Genomic DNA, 17,083 nt, shown 5'->3' on the forward strand with positions numbered 1-17,083 from the left:
AGAAAAAGGCTTACAGAAAAGAAAGGCATAACATCATACAAAAGACGAGACATCAGCACCCTAATGGGCGAGTCAGGGCCACAGGAATATTGAGCACTGGGGGCGGGAGGTATGGGGGCGTAACTTACAACAATACACAATGTTAACTTAGGCTGCTTTCACACATCAGTTTTTTTCCATCAGGCACAATCCGGCTCAAAAACCTATGCAACGGATGCGGCGAAAAAAACGGATCCGTTGCATACGTTTTTCCATGCAGTCCGTCCGTTTTTTGATGGATGCGGCTTGATACTGAGCATGTACAGTTAAAAAAAAACGCATCCGGCGGCCGGATGCGTTTTTTGCCGCAGGACGCCGCACCGGCGTCCATACGCATGCATTGTAAATCGCGCCGCATCGTGCTGGATCCGGCGCGATGCGGTTTTTCGCTGCAGACAAAAAACGTTGCATTCAACATTCCATCCGGCCGCCGCATCGGCTAAATATGCCACATCCGGAAAAAAACGGACGCAACGCAAGGCCATGCGGCACAATCCGGCGCTAATGCAAGTCTATGCGGTAAAACCGCACCCAGCGGCAAAAAAAACCATGCGTTTTTCCCGCAAAGCGCCGGATTGTGCCCCACAGCAAAAACCTGATGTGTGAAAGCAGTCTTATTGTATAAAGAAACAAAATTGGTCCGAACGACACGTTATACGACTAGCAGTCCAACCTATTACACGAGCAGCTTGTTACAGTTTTAGAGGTGGAGAGGCTGACCAAATTGCCAAACGTATTTGAATTTTTAAGGCCAAGGAGGCACTGCTGGCTAACAGAGTTTCATATTGGAAGTGCGTGTTGATTCTAGCAATCACTTCCTCCATAACCGGTATCTCAGGGGATTTCCACTTGGCTGCTATAGACTGTCTGGCTGAGATTAGGATATGAGAAGTGCACTGAGCAATGGGGGTTGGGAAGGCATCCAAACCCATATGTAGAATCCTCATTTGAGGTGAGGGAGGGAATCTAGTCTCGCATACTTCTGCTATTAGGTCGAAGACCCGATTCCAAAAGCTGAGAATTTCCGGACAAGACCACCAGAGATGCCCCAGGGTCCCCATCATGCCACAACCTTTCCAACAGAGGGGAGAGTAGTCTGGCGCAAACCTAGCTATCTGAGCTGGGCACCTATACCATCCCATGTGGACTTTTTTAATCTGCTCCAAGTGGTTGAGGCAAGCGGAGGACCCAAGCACCACCCGGGAGGCCGCATGCCACTGATGGGTTGGCAAAGAGAGGGATAAGGCTATGTGCACACGTTGCGTAATTACATGCAGTTACGCTGCGCTTTGTAGCGCAGAGTAACTGCATGTGTCCTGCGTCCCCTGCATAATCTATGAAGATTATGCAGGTGCCGTGCGCACGTGGCGTCTTAGAGCGCAGCGCTTCGGCTGCTGCCCGAAGCGCGCGTTCTAAGAAGTGACATGAAAAAAAAAAAAAAGCCGATTCCATGCGCTCTGCCTGCAGCTCCTCCCATAGACAGAGCAGGAGCTGCAAGCAGAGCGCATGGAATCGGCTTTTTTTTTTTTCCCACTACGGACATTTTCTGCAGCGATTTGAAGCGCACGTGTGCTCTTCAGATCGCTGCAGAAATTTCTGCAGTGACTGTACGCAACGTGCGCACATAGCCTAATTCTCTTTCCCACTTTGTCATGTATGATAGAGTCTGTCCTTCCGATTGAGAGGTGAAGTGGTGATATAATAAGGACAAGCCCTTGGTAGATGTCGATTCCTTCAGAAGAAAGTCTGCCAAGAACTGATTTCTTGATGCCGATGAGCCCGGATAGAATGTGCTTAAAAAGGGTCTAATTTGAAGATACTGGTAGAAAACATGCCTGGGTAAGTTGAATTTAGACACCAGCTCAGAGAAGGGTAAGAAGGACCCCCTGTCAAATAAATCCAATACCCATTTTGTTCCCAAGCCCTAAAATCGACATCAGAAACACAAGCCTTTATGTCCTTAAAGGGTAGCCTCCAAATCAAACCGGCAATGCATTCCAAGGACCAATCCCTCCAACGCCACTTTATCGCCTCAACTGTGCCCAGAAAGGAATGTGGGATTGCCTGATTTTGAATCAATGCCCCCAGCATCTTTTTTGTGGATCCAAGCGGATTGAGGTATCCCTCAATTTGCAACCATCTATGGTCCTCTGTCTCCTTCCACCAGTCTCTGACCGACTCTAGAACAGCCGCCCTGTGATATGACACTACATCAGGCACACTCATTCCGCCTTCTTTAAATGGGGGGTGAAGTGAATGTAAGGATATTCTTGGTTTCTTACCAGCCCAAATAAATTTGCAAATGAGGCTTTGTAGACCATTCAGGGAATATCCTGGAATTTTCAAAGGGAGACATCTAAAAAGATATCAACTTCGGAAGGTATAGAATTTTAAAAGAATGTATTCTGGCTAACCATGACAGAGGTAGTGTAGAGAAATGGGAGAGTTCTTTCTCTAATTCTCTACTCAGCTCTGAGATATTATTCCTTACCAATTGTTTAGTTGTTGTGAGTTGAATTCCTAAGTATGGAATACTTTGTTCCTCCCATCTAAACGGCAATGCCGTGGCGAGCCTCTCCCTTTCGACCCGGGGAACAAAAAACGGAAGAATTGAGGATTTATTTGCATTACGTTTGTAGAATGAAACAGCAGAGAATTCCTTAATAACTGATAATACATTAATTAAAGAACCTTGTACCTCTGAACAGGAAATAATTATATCATCAGCATACAGTCCCACAACATGCTCAACTTTACCTACTGACACCCCCACAATACCTTTATGCATCCGAATGTAGTCCGCCAGAGGCTCCACCACCATAGCAAAAATTACCGGGGAAAGGGGGCACCCCTGACAGGTACCATTGGATATAGAGAAACTGCGCGAGGCAAACCCTGAAGCCAGAACCTTGGCGTTAGGATTAGAGTACAAGGAGAGAATTGCTGTTAATATTGGCCCATGAAATCCAAATTTCTCCAACACACTCCTTATGAACGCCCAGTGCACCCTGTCGAACGCTTTTTCCGCGTCTAGGTAAAGGAGAACACTGGGGACCTTCCTATTCTCTATCACTGCTATAAGGTCTATCAAACGCCTTGTCCCATCTTTAGCCTGCCTTCCAGCCACAAACCCCACCTGATCTGGAGCTATCAAGGAGGGTAAGACCCCATGGAGACGGGAGGCCAACATTTTGCATAGGTTTTAAGATCACAGTTGAGCAGCGAGATAAGGCGAAAGTTACCTGGAGAAGTGGAGGACTTCCCCGCCTTAAGGTCCAGTCACACTAAGCAACTTACCAGCGATCCCAACAACGATAGGGATCGCTGGTAAGTTGCTAGGAGGTTGCTGGTGAGCTGTCACACTGCGACGCTCCAGCGATCCCACCAGCAACCTGACCTGGCAGGGATCGCTGGAGCGTGGCTACACGAGTTGCTGGTGAGCTCACCAGCAACCAGTGACCAGCCCCCAGTCTCCTAGTTACAGCACACATCAGGTTAATTAACCCGATGTGTGCTGCAGCTAAATGTGCACAGAGCAGGGAGCAGCGCACACTGAGCGCTGGCTCCTTGCTCTCCTAGTTACAGCACACATCGGGTTAATTGCCTGATGTGTGCTGCAGCTATCTGTGCACAGAGCAGGAGCCGGCAGCACAGGCAGTGAGAGCGGAGGAGGCTGGTATCAAAGGTAAATATCGGGTAACCAAGGACAGGGCTTCTTGGTTACCCGATGTTTACATTAGTTACCAGCCTCAGCAGAAGCCGGCTCCCTGCTCACTGCACATTAGTTGTTGCTGTCTCGCTGTCACACACAGCGATCTGTGCTTCACAGCAGGACAGCAACAACTAAAAAATGGCCCAGGACATTCAGCAACAACCAACGACCTCACAGCAGGGGCCAGGTTGTTGCTGGATGTCACACACAGCAACATCGCTAGCAACGTCACAAAAGTTGTTCGTTACCAGCGATGTTGCTAGCGATGTTGCTTAGTGTGACGGGGCCTTTAGGGAGGGTAGTAATTATGGCTTCTAAGTTGGAAGGGGCAACGGAGGAGTTATTTCGCCAAAATGTAAAAGGCCTGCACATATAAGGGCCCAAGATATCTACAAATTATCTATAATACGAATTAAGGCCCCGTTACACGCAACGACATCGCTAACGAGATATCACTGGGGTCACGGAATTTGTGACGCACATCCGGCCTCGTTAGTGACATCGTTGCGCGTGACACTTATAAGCGACCGTTAACGATCCAAAAAGTGGCACAAATTGTTGATTGTTGACACGTCGTTCCTTTCCCAAATATCGTTGCTCATTTGGGACGCAGGTTGTTCGTCGTTCCTGAGGAAGCACACATCGCTACGTGTGACACCCCAGGAACGACGAACAACAGCGTTCCTGCGTCCTCCGGCAATGAGGTGGAAGTGACGTTAATGCGGCTGCTCTCCGCACCTCCGCTTCTATTGATGGCCCGCTGATTGACGTCGCTGTGACGCCGCATGAACCGCCCACTTAAAAAAAAGAATTTGTTCGCCAGCCACAGTGACGTCGTTAGGAAGGTATGTGTGTGTGACGCGTACTAGTGATATTGTTCGCCACGGGCAGCGATTTGCCTGTGACGCATGCACGACGGGGGCGGGTGCGATCGCTACCGATGTCGCAGCGTGTAAAGCGGCCTTAAGAAAAAAATGTCTGGACCTGGAGCAGAATGCGTTTTAGTAGATTTGACCATTTTCCAGATTTCTTCTAAAGAAAAAGGGACATTAAGGGCGGCTTTGCACGTTGCGACATCGCACGTGCGATGTCGGTGGGGTCAAATCGAAAGTGACGCACATCCGGCGTCACTTTCGACATCGTACTGTGTGAATGCTAGATGATACGATGAACGAGCGCAAAAACGTCGTTATCGTATCATCGTTGCATTCACCGACATTTCCATAATGCCGGTGCCGGGACAGGTACGATGTTGTTCCTCGTTCCTGCGGCAGCACACATCGCTGTGTGAGAAGCCGCAGGAGCGAGGAACATCACCTTACCTGCCGCCGGCGGCTATACGGAAGGAAGGAGGTGGGCGGGATGTTTACATCCTGCTCATCTCTGCCCCTCCGCCACTATTGGCTGCCTGCCGTGTGACATCGCTATGACGCCGCACGACCCGCCCTCTTAGGAAGGAGGCGGGTCGCCGGCCAGAGCGACGGTCGCAGGGTAGGTGAGTGCATGTCAAGCTGGCGTAGCGATAATTTTCGCTATGCCAGCTTTCACAAGATATTGTACCTGGGGCGGGGACTATCGCGTGCGACATCGCAGCATCGGCTTGCGATGTCGCAACGTGCAAAGCCGCCCTAAGAGTCTCCAGATCCGCCTGAGTCAGGCTTGGCAACTGTAAGGCTATGTGCGCACGTTGCGTAATTACATGCAGTTACGCTGCGCAGCGTAACTGCATGCGTCCTGCGTCCTCTGCATAATCTATGGAGATTGTGCAGGGGCCGTGCGCACGTGGCGTCTTAGAGCGCAGCGCTTCGGCTGCTGCCCGAAGCGCGCGTTCTAAGAAGTGACATGTCACTTCTTCTGTGCGCTTTGCCGGCAGCCCCTGCTCTGTGTATGGCAGGAGCTGCAGGCAGAGCGCATGGAATCGGCTTTTTTTTTTTTTCACTACGGACATTTTCTGCAGCGATTTGAAGCGCACGTGTGCTCTTCAGATCTCTGCAGAAATTTCTGCAGTGACTGTACGCAACGTGCGCACATAGCCTAATTGTTCCAGGAAAGCTTTAATAGCAACCTCTGTTGGCTGCGGGGTGTTCGGGTCATCTTTTAAATTGTAAAGGCCTTGGTAGTAGTCTGCAAAGGCATTTGCAATATGGATATGGTTCTTGATTATGGAGCCCTCCGAGGTTTGCAAAAATTAAATTCTGGACTTCATTTCCCGACTTTTAACCCTCCTTGCTAAAATGGATCCTGCTCTATCTCGTAAGGAGTAATGTTTGATTTTTAAGACTCTAAGATTTTTTTTCATATTTAGAGATAAGAATTTGCCTTAGTTGTGACCTCAGATCTTTTAATTGGGCCGAACGCGAGGGCAAGGGGGCTGTTTTATTTAGGGATTCCAAGGTTTGGATCTGGGAGAGAATATCCGCTGTCAGCAATTTTAATACAAATACCCCTGATTATCGCCTTATGAGAGGACCAAAGGCTCTCATCCGAGACTGTATTGTTATATTATTCAGGAGGAAGTACTCTGATAACCGCTCAGATATTTCTTGTATAACATGCTGTTTGGAGAGCAAGAAATTATTTATTTTCCATCTATGAAAGATTGGGGAGTTATGGCGCTCATTGATTGTTAGGGAGACGGGCGCATGATTGGACCATGAAATGACTCCTATTTGAGACTTTGTGCATTCCGCAAGGAGGCTACTATCCACCAAAAAGTAGTCTATGCGGCTGTAAGAGGAGTATCTAGCTGAATAATACGTGTAATCCCTTTCTTCAGCATGGGTGTATCTCCAAACATCATGTAAGTAATGCTGTTATGAGCTAGCCCATTTCTTTTCTGTGGGCAGTACTTTTGGAACAGTCTAGCTGTTTTGAAACAGGGACATTGAAATCTCCACAGATCACTTTATGACCCACTGCCACTCGGTCTAAGTTTTTTAGGAATTTCCGCAAAAATCTGATTTGCCTTATATTAGGAGCGTAAACCCCGGCCAGAGTATACTTCACGTTGTTCAGGGAGCACACTAAAATCAGGAACCCTACCTCTGAGTCAGAATGCACAGAGTCTAGTCTAAACGCCACAGTGTGTTTTATAAAAATACTAACCCAGCTCACTTTTTACTGAAATTAGCATGAAAACTGTGAGGAAACAACCGATTATTGAGCCTGAAATTGTCTGCGGCAACAAGATGAGTCTCCTGTACGCATTGTGAGGCAGTGACAGGGGTAATATTTGAAGACCGCTATGTGTCCCCCAGAATGTGTCTGGAAACCCTCTGAGTTTGCTATAGCTATTACGGGGAGTATAGCACAAAAGGAAACAGGGAGACAGATCCCTCCTCCCAGTCCAGGTTTTGTAGCAATCCTCATGCCCAGCATTTTAGTTTAAATCTGGCAGAGCACATCAGGGTGTGTCTCAGTTGAGAGCCTGGCTTGATGAAGCTACCACATGCTGTGTGAGCTGAGCTGGCTCTGTGTGGTGTGAACACAGGCCAGGAGTGTGAGCCTAGGAGAACCCTAAGGTAACAAGACTTTTTATACAAAGGATTTGTCTATATGCACCGGCTGTGATCCGGAAGAGACTTTGACTGTGGGAAATTGGATCTATTTATGCTGCAACAATAAATAGACTGTTGGTTTGAACACGCTGCTGCCTCACGTTTTTGCCCAAGCAACGCTGCTACCTCACAGCATAGAATATCACAATTTGCCTTGTGGACCTCCTTCCATAACATGTTACGCTTGGCCGGGGAGTTTAATCCCTTAGTGTTCAATGACAAAAACTTTAACCCCATTACAGTTTGTTTAGAATATTAATGTTACCAGAGGAAGGAGAGGGAGGTGAGGGAGGGGGAAGAGTGGGAATGGGGAGTAGAGGGGAGAGTGAGATAAGTTAAAAGGAAGAGTGCAGTGAATGTCAAGAATAAAATGTAGAAAAGAGGACCTAAAACCAAAGTACAGTAAACTTGAACAGCCATAAACACAGCTTTATCAGAAAAGCTGTTTCACCACCACCACAATGGGAGCAGCTGTTGGCTAAAAATGAAACTGAGCCACTTGGGGGCACCTGGTAACAATAAAGAAAAAAAAAACAAGAAAAAACCAAACAGATCAGGATCTTGAGCAACGGTGAGCTGGCTCTTTACATCAGGATTGGATCCATTCCTCTGAGATCTTTACCATTAGGGAATTACCCTGTGAACGGCTTGTTGCCCCAGATTGGGGGAAAATGTTCCAGAATTCCATCAATTTTGCTAGCTGGGCTGGAGACTGACAAACATCGAGGGCACCATTATGTGAAACTGAGAGACTGACTGGGAAGCAACCAGTATTTTATTCCAGCATCTCTGAGAGCTTTGGTACGTGGAGCATATTCCCTTCTTTTTGAAAGTGTCCCTGCAGATAGATCCGGGAAGACCACAAGGGCGGCATACTTTTGAGGTAGATCCGGCTGTCTCCTCAGGGCTTGTAAGAAGGCTTCTTTGGATTTGAAAAAATGAAGTCGGGCTAGGGTATCCCATGGTACGTCAGCGCCAAGCGATCTGGGCTTAGGCACCCTGTGAACCTGATCCACCATGAGGCTGGCTGACTCAGCCTCAGGGAGCACCACAGATAACAGGACCTGTAGATATTCTGGCAGCTCTCCATCAGATACCGACTCTGGGATACCGCGGATCCTCACATTGTTGCGGCGGGACCGGTCCTCTAAATCAGTAACTTTAGCTTGTAGGTTGGGAATGTGATCCTCTAATGCAGAGTGGGCATCTATAAGATCATTATGGGATTTGGTCAGCTCTGCCATCTTAGATTCTAAGTGAGCCGTTCTGTCCCCTATAGCCGTTATGTCTCCTTGGATCCCTGTCAGCATAGCTCTCAGATCCTCCTGTAAGGAAGATCTCAGTGCAACCAGCAGGCTTTGCATTGTGTTCTTCGTCAGCGGGATGTCTGTCGGGTCTGGCGCCGTGTCAGAAGCCGCCACTGAGCCTCTTCTGGAGGAGCAGGAAGAGGTGGAAGCAGACGAAGGCGCCATCTTTCCCTTCACCACGCTGTCATCTCTGAGGAAGAAATCTGTAAGCTTGTCTGGGGACGGTCGCTTTGCAACTTTCCCTCTGGTCATCTTGTTCCTCAGGGAACACAAGGAATCCTTCACCCCAGGTCATGAGAGGAGGAGGATTGGGTCTGTTTGAGCCGGTTTTAGAGCAGCTTGCACCGGAACTCAGGAGTTATGCGGCCGGCACCATCAGCAGTCAGGCCACGCCCGTTTCGCCCCATTTTTGAATACGTGATCTGATTTACACATTGGTCTTTTTGTGCAACTATATTCATTACAAGATTTATCATAACCGTCATATGTTTTTATTACATATTTTAATGTTTTTCACCACATTGTATGAGTTGTGATTATGATGGGTCTTCTCATATGTGTTTACGTTTGATTTTAATTATGTCTGTTTTTCTCATTTTTAGTCTGTTGTACGTCTGTGATTTGGGTGCATTCTCCTTCCATGTTCTTGAGAAGATATAATAGTATTGAAACTTATTTACATCAATCGTTCACATCTTTTCACAAGTTTATGTACCGGTAATTGTATTTTTGCACTTTGTGCACAATAATATATATCCTTTTATATGTATCATGCATGTATTTGTATGTTTTATATATACAGTTGTGTATATTGTATTAAATGTATTGTGCATTTGTCTGTTTGATTTTATATTTTATATATACACTAGATTTTTATACGTATAATATTTAGCATCTTATATATGCTTTTACACATTTTCATATTCACTGTACACTTGTTTCATATGTATACATGAGTATGTATGTACACATATACAGTATATGTAAGTATATACCGTAATATATATGTTATAATATAACAATGGAGAAAAAGACATGGATCGCACATCCCAAAAATACATTGATCTAAAAGCCGCTAGGCAAAAATTTCAATAGAACGTGAGGTTCTTAGTTACCATTCTGATCAGACTGTATTAAGCCCACTGCCACGTCACGGCGAACCTCTAGAGTGGGTCCCTATCATAAACCTTTTTGGTGCGGCACTGTGCACCATCCACTGCTGCAGCGACAAAGCACCAGCAGGGCAGGCGACCTGGCGCCTCGCAGCACCCATGCTGCAAGGCAAAGCCCCCAAGGCTCCAGGCCGCACTGCTCCACTGTCACGACACCACCACAACAGCGGCCACTACACAGCACCAGCACACAGTGAGAGGAGCTGTGCACTCACCTCCCACTGGCTCCCATAAGTGGACTGGGAGTAAAAAAAGGTTGACCCCTCTTGCAGTCTCCTGCTAATTAAAAACACCTTTTTGGTGGTTGTGGTGGTGTCGTGACAGTCGAGCATCGCGGCCTGGAGCCTTGGGGGCTTTGCCTTGCAGCATGGGTGCTGCGAGGCGCCAGGTCGCCTGCCCTGCTGGTGCTTTGTCGCTGCAGCAGTAGTTGGTGCACAGTGCCGCACCAAAAAGGTTTATGATAGGGACCCACTCTAGAGGTTCGCCGTGACGTGGCAGTGGGCTTAATACAGTCTGATCAGAATGGTAACTAAGAACCTCACGTTCTAAAAAATTTTTGCCTAGCGGCTTTTAGATCAATGTATTTTTGGGATGTGCGATCCATGTCTTTTTCTCCATTGTTATTTTACGTAATATATATGTGTTTTTGTATGTTTTTTGTCACTATTCTTGTGTTTTCACACATCCAGTCCCTATATATTTGTGTACTGGTTATTTGCATCCATTTCTAGGTTCGTGCCCGGCCGTGATCATGTATTATGTCATGTGGTTTTTCGGCTGCTTTTATCACCGGCTCCGCCCCCTTCCTGACGTTTCACAGTAACTTATATATTTTCATTTCTATATATCTTTTAACCAATTCCTCTTCCTGTTCTATATTTATAGATTCAGAGACGGTGGATACGGTATTTGGCATTGTGGCTCGTGTCTACTTCCAGGTTCAGGCCCGGTCACGTGACCGGCCATGAACATGTGGTTTCCATGTGTTTCTCGGCCGTTCACGTCACCGGCCCCGCCCCTGGATGACGCGATACGGGATGTCATCTAACTGTTTGTCTTCCCTGGTGTGTGCGCCATATATCTCGGATGTATGCTCATTGGTGGATAGTACTATAAATATCCTCCCCATCTTGCTGGCTGCTACCCCACCTCCCTTATAAAGGCTACGGCCGAAACACGTGTCGTGTGGCTCAGCAGTGGTCATATGGCGACAGGTATTTTGTGACGCTTGTATCTTGTGCCATGTCAGTTATATAATAGCAGATTTTTTGGCTCATGTGAGTTAATTGTGGGGCCTATTCCTTATGTAACCCATTTGAGGTGTATATATATATATATATATATTATATATATTATATATATAAATATTTCTCACCTATAGGAATGTATTGATTATACCCAGCTGGGGATAAGTACTCTCTGTAGTTTACTGTGGTTCATATTGTACTTGATCACCCATAGTTATCAACTTTATCTGCTTACAAGTACCTTGCTGAGCTTTGTGGTGCTTAATTAGCATTTTTTTCATTACTTTTCTCCTTGCCTTTTAAGATTTTAAAATATGTTTCTAATAAATAAATTGTACTTTAACATTTATTTGTGTCCTTTTGGCTATATATTTTTGGGGTTTGTTTTATTCATTAGCCTGGTTCCATGAATGATTTGGAGATGTATTATTGTGATATATGTGTACCTCCTTTTGGCGCCATGTTTTGGTAATTACATCAGGGGCTTGCCAAGTGCAACATGGCGTCCGCTAACAATTCCAGACAGTTTTGCAGTCAAATGGCGCTTCTTCCCTTCCGAGCCCCCCAAACATTTGATTTCCACCACATTTGACGTATCGGCGTATTCAGGAGAAATTACACAATAAATTGTATGGTGCATTTTTCCCAGTTACCCTTGTGGGAAAAAAAAGCTAAGTGGATGAAGTAACAATTTTGTGGTAAAGAATTTATTTTTTTAATTTTCATTGTTATAAAATTGTGAAGCACACAGGGGTTCAAGGTGCTCAGCAAACATCTAAATAAATTCCTTGAGGGGTATAGTTTCCAAAATGAGGTCACTTGCGAGAGGGTTCCACCATTTAGGCCGATCAGGGGCTCTCCAAATGTGTCATGGCGTCCTCTATCTATTCCAGACAATTTTGCACTCTGAAATTCAAATGGCGCTCCTTCCCTTCCGAGCCCTGCCGTGCGCCCAAACAGTAGATTTCCACACATATGAGATATTAGCGTACTCAGGAGAAATTGCGCAACAAATTGTATAGTGCATTTTCCCCTGTTACCCCTATGAAAATGTAAAATGTTATGACTTAAGTAACATTTTTGTGGGAAAAAGTAAAACTTTTTTTTTCCTTTTACATTACTTTAGTTCTTGTGAAACACCTTCTTGGATGTGATTTTAAGCAGTGCGAAGGGTGCAGTTTTTAGAATGATGTCACTTAGGCCTCTTAAAGTCACTTCAAATGTGATGTCGTCCCTAAAAAAATTGTTTTGTAAATTTTGATGGAAAAATGAAAAATTTGTGATAAACTTTGAGCTTCCTGACAAAAAAAAATTATGTTTCAAAAATTGCGCTGATGTAAAGTAGACGTGTGGGAAATGTTATTTATTATTTTGTGTGACTTAACATTTTGGTTTAAGAGCATAAAAATTCAAAGTTTAACAATTGAGAAATGTTCAAACGTTTCGCCAAATTTCCGATATTTTCACAAAAACTGAAAAAATATCCTCCTAAGACTATGTGCGCACGCTGCAGATTTACCGCAGAAAATGTTTTTAACATTTGTGCAGTCATTCCCCAGCAAAACCTATGGGTATAAAAAAATGTTGTGCGTACACTGCGTTTTTTTTTGTTCCTGCGTATTTACCCGCGCAATTTCCGCTGTGGAATTGTCACCTCTTTTCTGCAGGTCCCTGCGGTTTTGCAATTAATCATTGGTAAAAACCCGTAGGGACCAACCTGCGAAAAAACTGCACCAAAACCTCACCAAACCACAGCAAAACTGCATGCGGATTTCGTTGCGTTTTTTTACCACAGGTGCAGAATTCTTTCAGAGGGTCTGGTTTTTCTTTAAGAAAAAGTCATTTTCTAGTGCGCACATGACCTAAATGTACAACTATCATGAAGTACAATATGTCACGAAAAAAATAATCTCAGAATCTGGGATCCATTAAAGCATTCCAGAGTTATAACCTGTCAAAGTAACACTGGTCAGAACTGAAAGAATGGCCAGGTCATGAATGTGAAAATGGGCACGGGGGTGACGGGAGTTAAAGGGTAGTGCACTATTACAGTAGACAACCTTTATTTAAAGGGAACCAGTTTTTTCTTGATTGAACCAAAAGTATCACCCTTCTGCGGCTCCTGAGCTGCATCCCATGAAGGTGCACCTTGTTCCCAGACTCCCCTTCCAGACCCAAGAAATAACTTTATAAAATCTGACCGCTACAAATGCAAATGACCAGTAGTGCTATCCTCCTTTGAGGATTGACATGTCTGATGCTGAATGTTGCGCCTGTGCAGTCATTCCCGGCTCACGCAGGCGCACTTCGCTCTGTCCCATTGCGGGCAGAGCCGAAAACAGGTGCACTTGCGCGAGCTCACTCACAATCTCATGTCTGTGCAGAAAGCTCACGGGCTCGCGCAAGCGCAGCCATGTTTTCCGCTCGGCCCGCAATGAGGTAGAGCGAAGTGCACCTGCATGAGCCAGAAATGACTGCACAGGCACGCGATTTTCTCCAGCTACGTAGAGGATGATGGAGGTATCACATGTCAATCATCAAAGGAGGATGCTAAACAGCCACAAGAGGGGAGGGGGGGGGGCTGGGGACAGGAGCCGGAAAAGCGCACGCCCATCCAAGCAGAACAGGTCATTTGCATACGTGGCGATCAAATTTTATAAAGTTATTTCTGGGGTCTGCAAGGGGAGTCAGGGAGCAAGGTGCACCTTCACAGAACGCAGCCCAGGAGCCGCAGAAGGTGATACTTTTGGTTCAATACTGAAGAAAATGGTGACAGGTTCACTTTAAACACAAAAGTTCCTCATATAGAATAAGACACACACACCTATATATATATTATATATATATTCACCTCCTAGACCGACTCCGTTTCAATGGTGTCCGCGCTGTCTCTCTGACGAAACCATAAGGGCTGCAGTGCGAACATGACGTAGCAATGGCACACGACCGTCCGGAGAGGCAGCGCTGACATCTTTGGAGTTTTGCCGATCCAGTAGATGAGGTTGGAGGGTTTTTTTTTTATTTTATATGAGACTTTAGAATTAATAAATTGTCCGGTAGTGCGCTGCTTCTTTAATATATCAATAGCATATAAGTTCTGAAGTTCACACCCTTTGTTTATTTCATGTCTAACTTCAGAATCCAGGGCTCTTCTTTGAATAGCAGGGCCACCGACATCACATGACCCGGCACAACGCTGGGACCCATAAGGCCACGTTCCCATGGTGTAGACTGTGCATTTGTGATTCTGCAGATTTTTCCAGAAAGTTCTTGTTTGTTGAATGACTTAGCATTGATACAATTTTAATGAAAAAGTCATAGGCAGATTACATGCATTTTGCTGCATTTTTACATCTATTTTTACATAATTTCTACATCTTACTCAAGTCTGTGGGGAAAATCTGCAAATAAAGCACAATTTTGTAGCATAAAATAATGGACAGTGCACACGAAACCTTTTAAATCTCTCCACTTTGCTATAATATGTTTACTTATTTGCAGGAGAAAAAAAATACGTATAATAAAATCACAGCAATTGTATATTGTGGGAACTGAGAATTAGACGCTGATTTACTGGTAAGGGCCCCTTCACATTGCGTTTTTACTTATGTTCGGTGGTCCCGTCGAAGCTTCCGTCCAAACACCCCCGATAAACGAGTTTCGGAAGCATGTGCCGACGGTGTCATTGACTATAATTGAGCAGACGGAGTCAGTGTGTGCTCTGTCTTGCACCATTTTCGGGCATATACGCTTTCTGCAGGTGGACACCCAGACGTAGTCTACTATACGCTCACTCCGTCTGCTCCATTATAGTCAATGGCCCTGTCGGCGCATCCATCTGAAAGCCATTTTGCACCCCCGTTTGGACGGAAGCTCAGATGGGACAACTGAACGAAAGTAAAACCACAGTGTGAAATCAGCCTAAGAATTTCAGGTGTAAGGAACCTGTGTGATAGTTATCTGGATAGCTCAGCATAATTTACTACTAAATCTTCAACATCCCTTAAGGCTACATGCGCACGCTGCATCTTTTTGTGTTCACAAACTGCAGCCAAAACTGCACCTTGTCAGAGAGAGCCTGGAAATGTCACAAAAAACGCTTGTAATTGTAGGTGCGTTTTTGCTGCGTTTTCGGTGCGTTTTTCACAACATGCGTTTTTGTGACAAATGTTAACAAAAAACGCAGGAAGAATGAACATGCTGCATTTTTTTTGTCACAAACTTTTGACAAATAAAACGCTGACAAACTGCAATGTGCGCACAGCAAATCTGATTTCTCATAGACTTTGCTGGCAAGTCAAAGGTCAGAAAGTTCTGACAAAACTGCAGCAAAAAATGCAGCGTGCGCACGTAGCCTTAAAATTTAAAAAAAATTGAGAAACTGAAAACAAAAAGTGGAGCAGTTACACATAGTACCCAATCGGATAAGCTTATCTCCCAATTTTTGAAGAACAGAAAGAGGAACAAAGCATGCGGCGTGCGTAGCACACTGCTGCAAATTTTAATCACGCCCCTAGCCACACCCCAAGCCACACCCATTTGGCAGTGACGGAAGTTCAGCAGATTCTCTGGACTGTTCATTCAGTCATAGCAGCCAGAACTCTCATCTTTATGTAGCTTCAATATATTACATGTTGATGTTTGTTATTGTATAATTTGGTGCAGGCATCTGCAGAAAACAATCTTGTTTCATTAATGTATTTTTGCTGCATTTCTTAAACCTTTTCCCATGCATTTTTGGTGCAGATGTGAATCTGCGTTTTTACATTACAGAAAAGCTTGGCTTTTGCACTTAAAGTAACTGCAGTTTCCTCCATGCGTTTTTTTTTTTTGTTTGTTTTTTTAAGCTCCACATAGAAGCCTCTAGAGAAAAAAAAACAAAAAAAAAAAAACACACACACCAAAACCGCAGAGTTCAGCGGTGTCTTTTCATGAAATCACATCCACACAAATACAGCAGAATATATATGCAAAAAAAAAAAAAAAGCAGCAGAAAAACCCGGCATTTACACTACATGTGAACCCAGACTAAATGTCCAAGCAAAGTGGATGAGACGTCATGAAATCTCCGCCCTTGGTGCGTCTAAAGACTCTGCTGAACTCTGTGGTTTTGCTGCATTATTTTTCCTCTATACGCTTCTTTGTAGAGCATAGAAAAATAAAAAAAAAATGTAAAAAGCAAAACAGCACAATCAAAGCTATTCTGTAGTATTAAAATGCATTTAAAAACTCGGATTCACATCTGCAACAAACATGTATCACATATTGTGGAAAAACACAAATAACACAGCAAACACGCAATAATCAATGATTGTTATTGCATTGCATGGTGGGGACACCTGCAGAAAAATCGCATTTATGCTACGTATGAACATGACCTCAGCGTTACATTATTACACTTTTTTTATGGGTTTTAATAGAGAAAAATAATAGATTGCGACTTTTGTTTAGGTCATTTACTGATCCTCATAAATAATCTGATCGCTGTGTTGTGCGGGTCGATACGATTACAGGGACACCAAATATGACCATGTTATTTGCGGATTTATGATATTTATTATTAAAAAAAAAGTGCATTCGAAATTACATTATATTTTATAATTTTATTAGAAGAAAAAAATAATTGTATACTCTCCCTCTAGAATACAGGACACAGAGATGCTTGCTCTGTACAATGGATCTCTATGTCCAGTGTAATGTGCTGTGGAGTCAGAGGCTGCCTTGTAGGGTCATCTGTATAAAATCCTCTCTCTGATGTCAGCAGAACATGTGGCTCAACAGCTTGAGCTGCTGTAATATGTTTGAAAGCTGCTGGTTGGATTCCGATGGGGTAGAAAATAGAATTTTTTTTGTCATTTTTTTCTACATTTTTTATAGTAGTTTTATAGAAACAAAAGAATGACTTTTTCCTCCACCTTCATTGAAATACTGTATATATATATATATATATATATATATATATATATATATATATATATATATATATATATATATATATATGTAGCTGAATAATTTGCTTCTGGCTTCTATGCCTTCAATACAGGTTAAG

General features: G+C 44.4%; 1 protein-coding gene across 1 annotated transcript in view; it reads right to left on the reverse strand.

Annotated features, from left to right (window-relative positions):
• The window catches only part of OVCH1 (ovochymase 1), a 273,997-nt gene that overhangs the window by 173,870 nt on the left and 83,044 nt on the right, over nt 1-17,083 (reverse strand). Inside the window, exon 33 of the mRNA XM_075343161.1 lies at nt 5,285-5,311. Coding sequence (XP_075199276.1) covers nt 5,285-5,311 — 27 coding nt within the window. The remainder of the gene's footprint in view (nt 1-5,284; nt 5,312-17,083) is intronic.

Source organism: Anomaloglossus baeobatrachus, chromosome 4 (assembly GCF_048569485.1).
Source record: "Anomaloglossus baeobatrachus isolate aAnoBae1 chromosome 4, aAnoBae1.hap1, whole genome shotgun sequence".
NCBI classification, from domain to species: Eukaryota; Metazoa; Chordata; class Amphibia; order Anura; family Aromobatidae; genus Anomaloglossus; species Anomaloglossus baeobatrachus.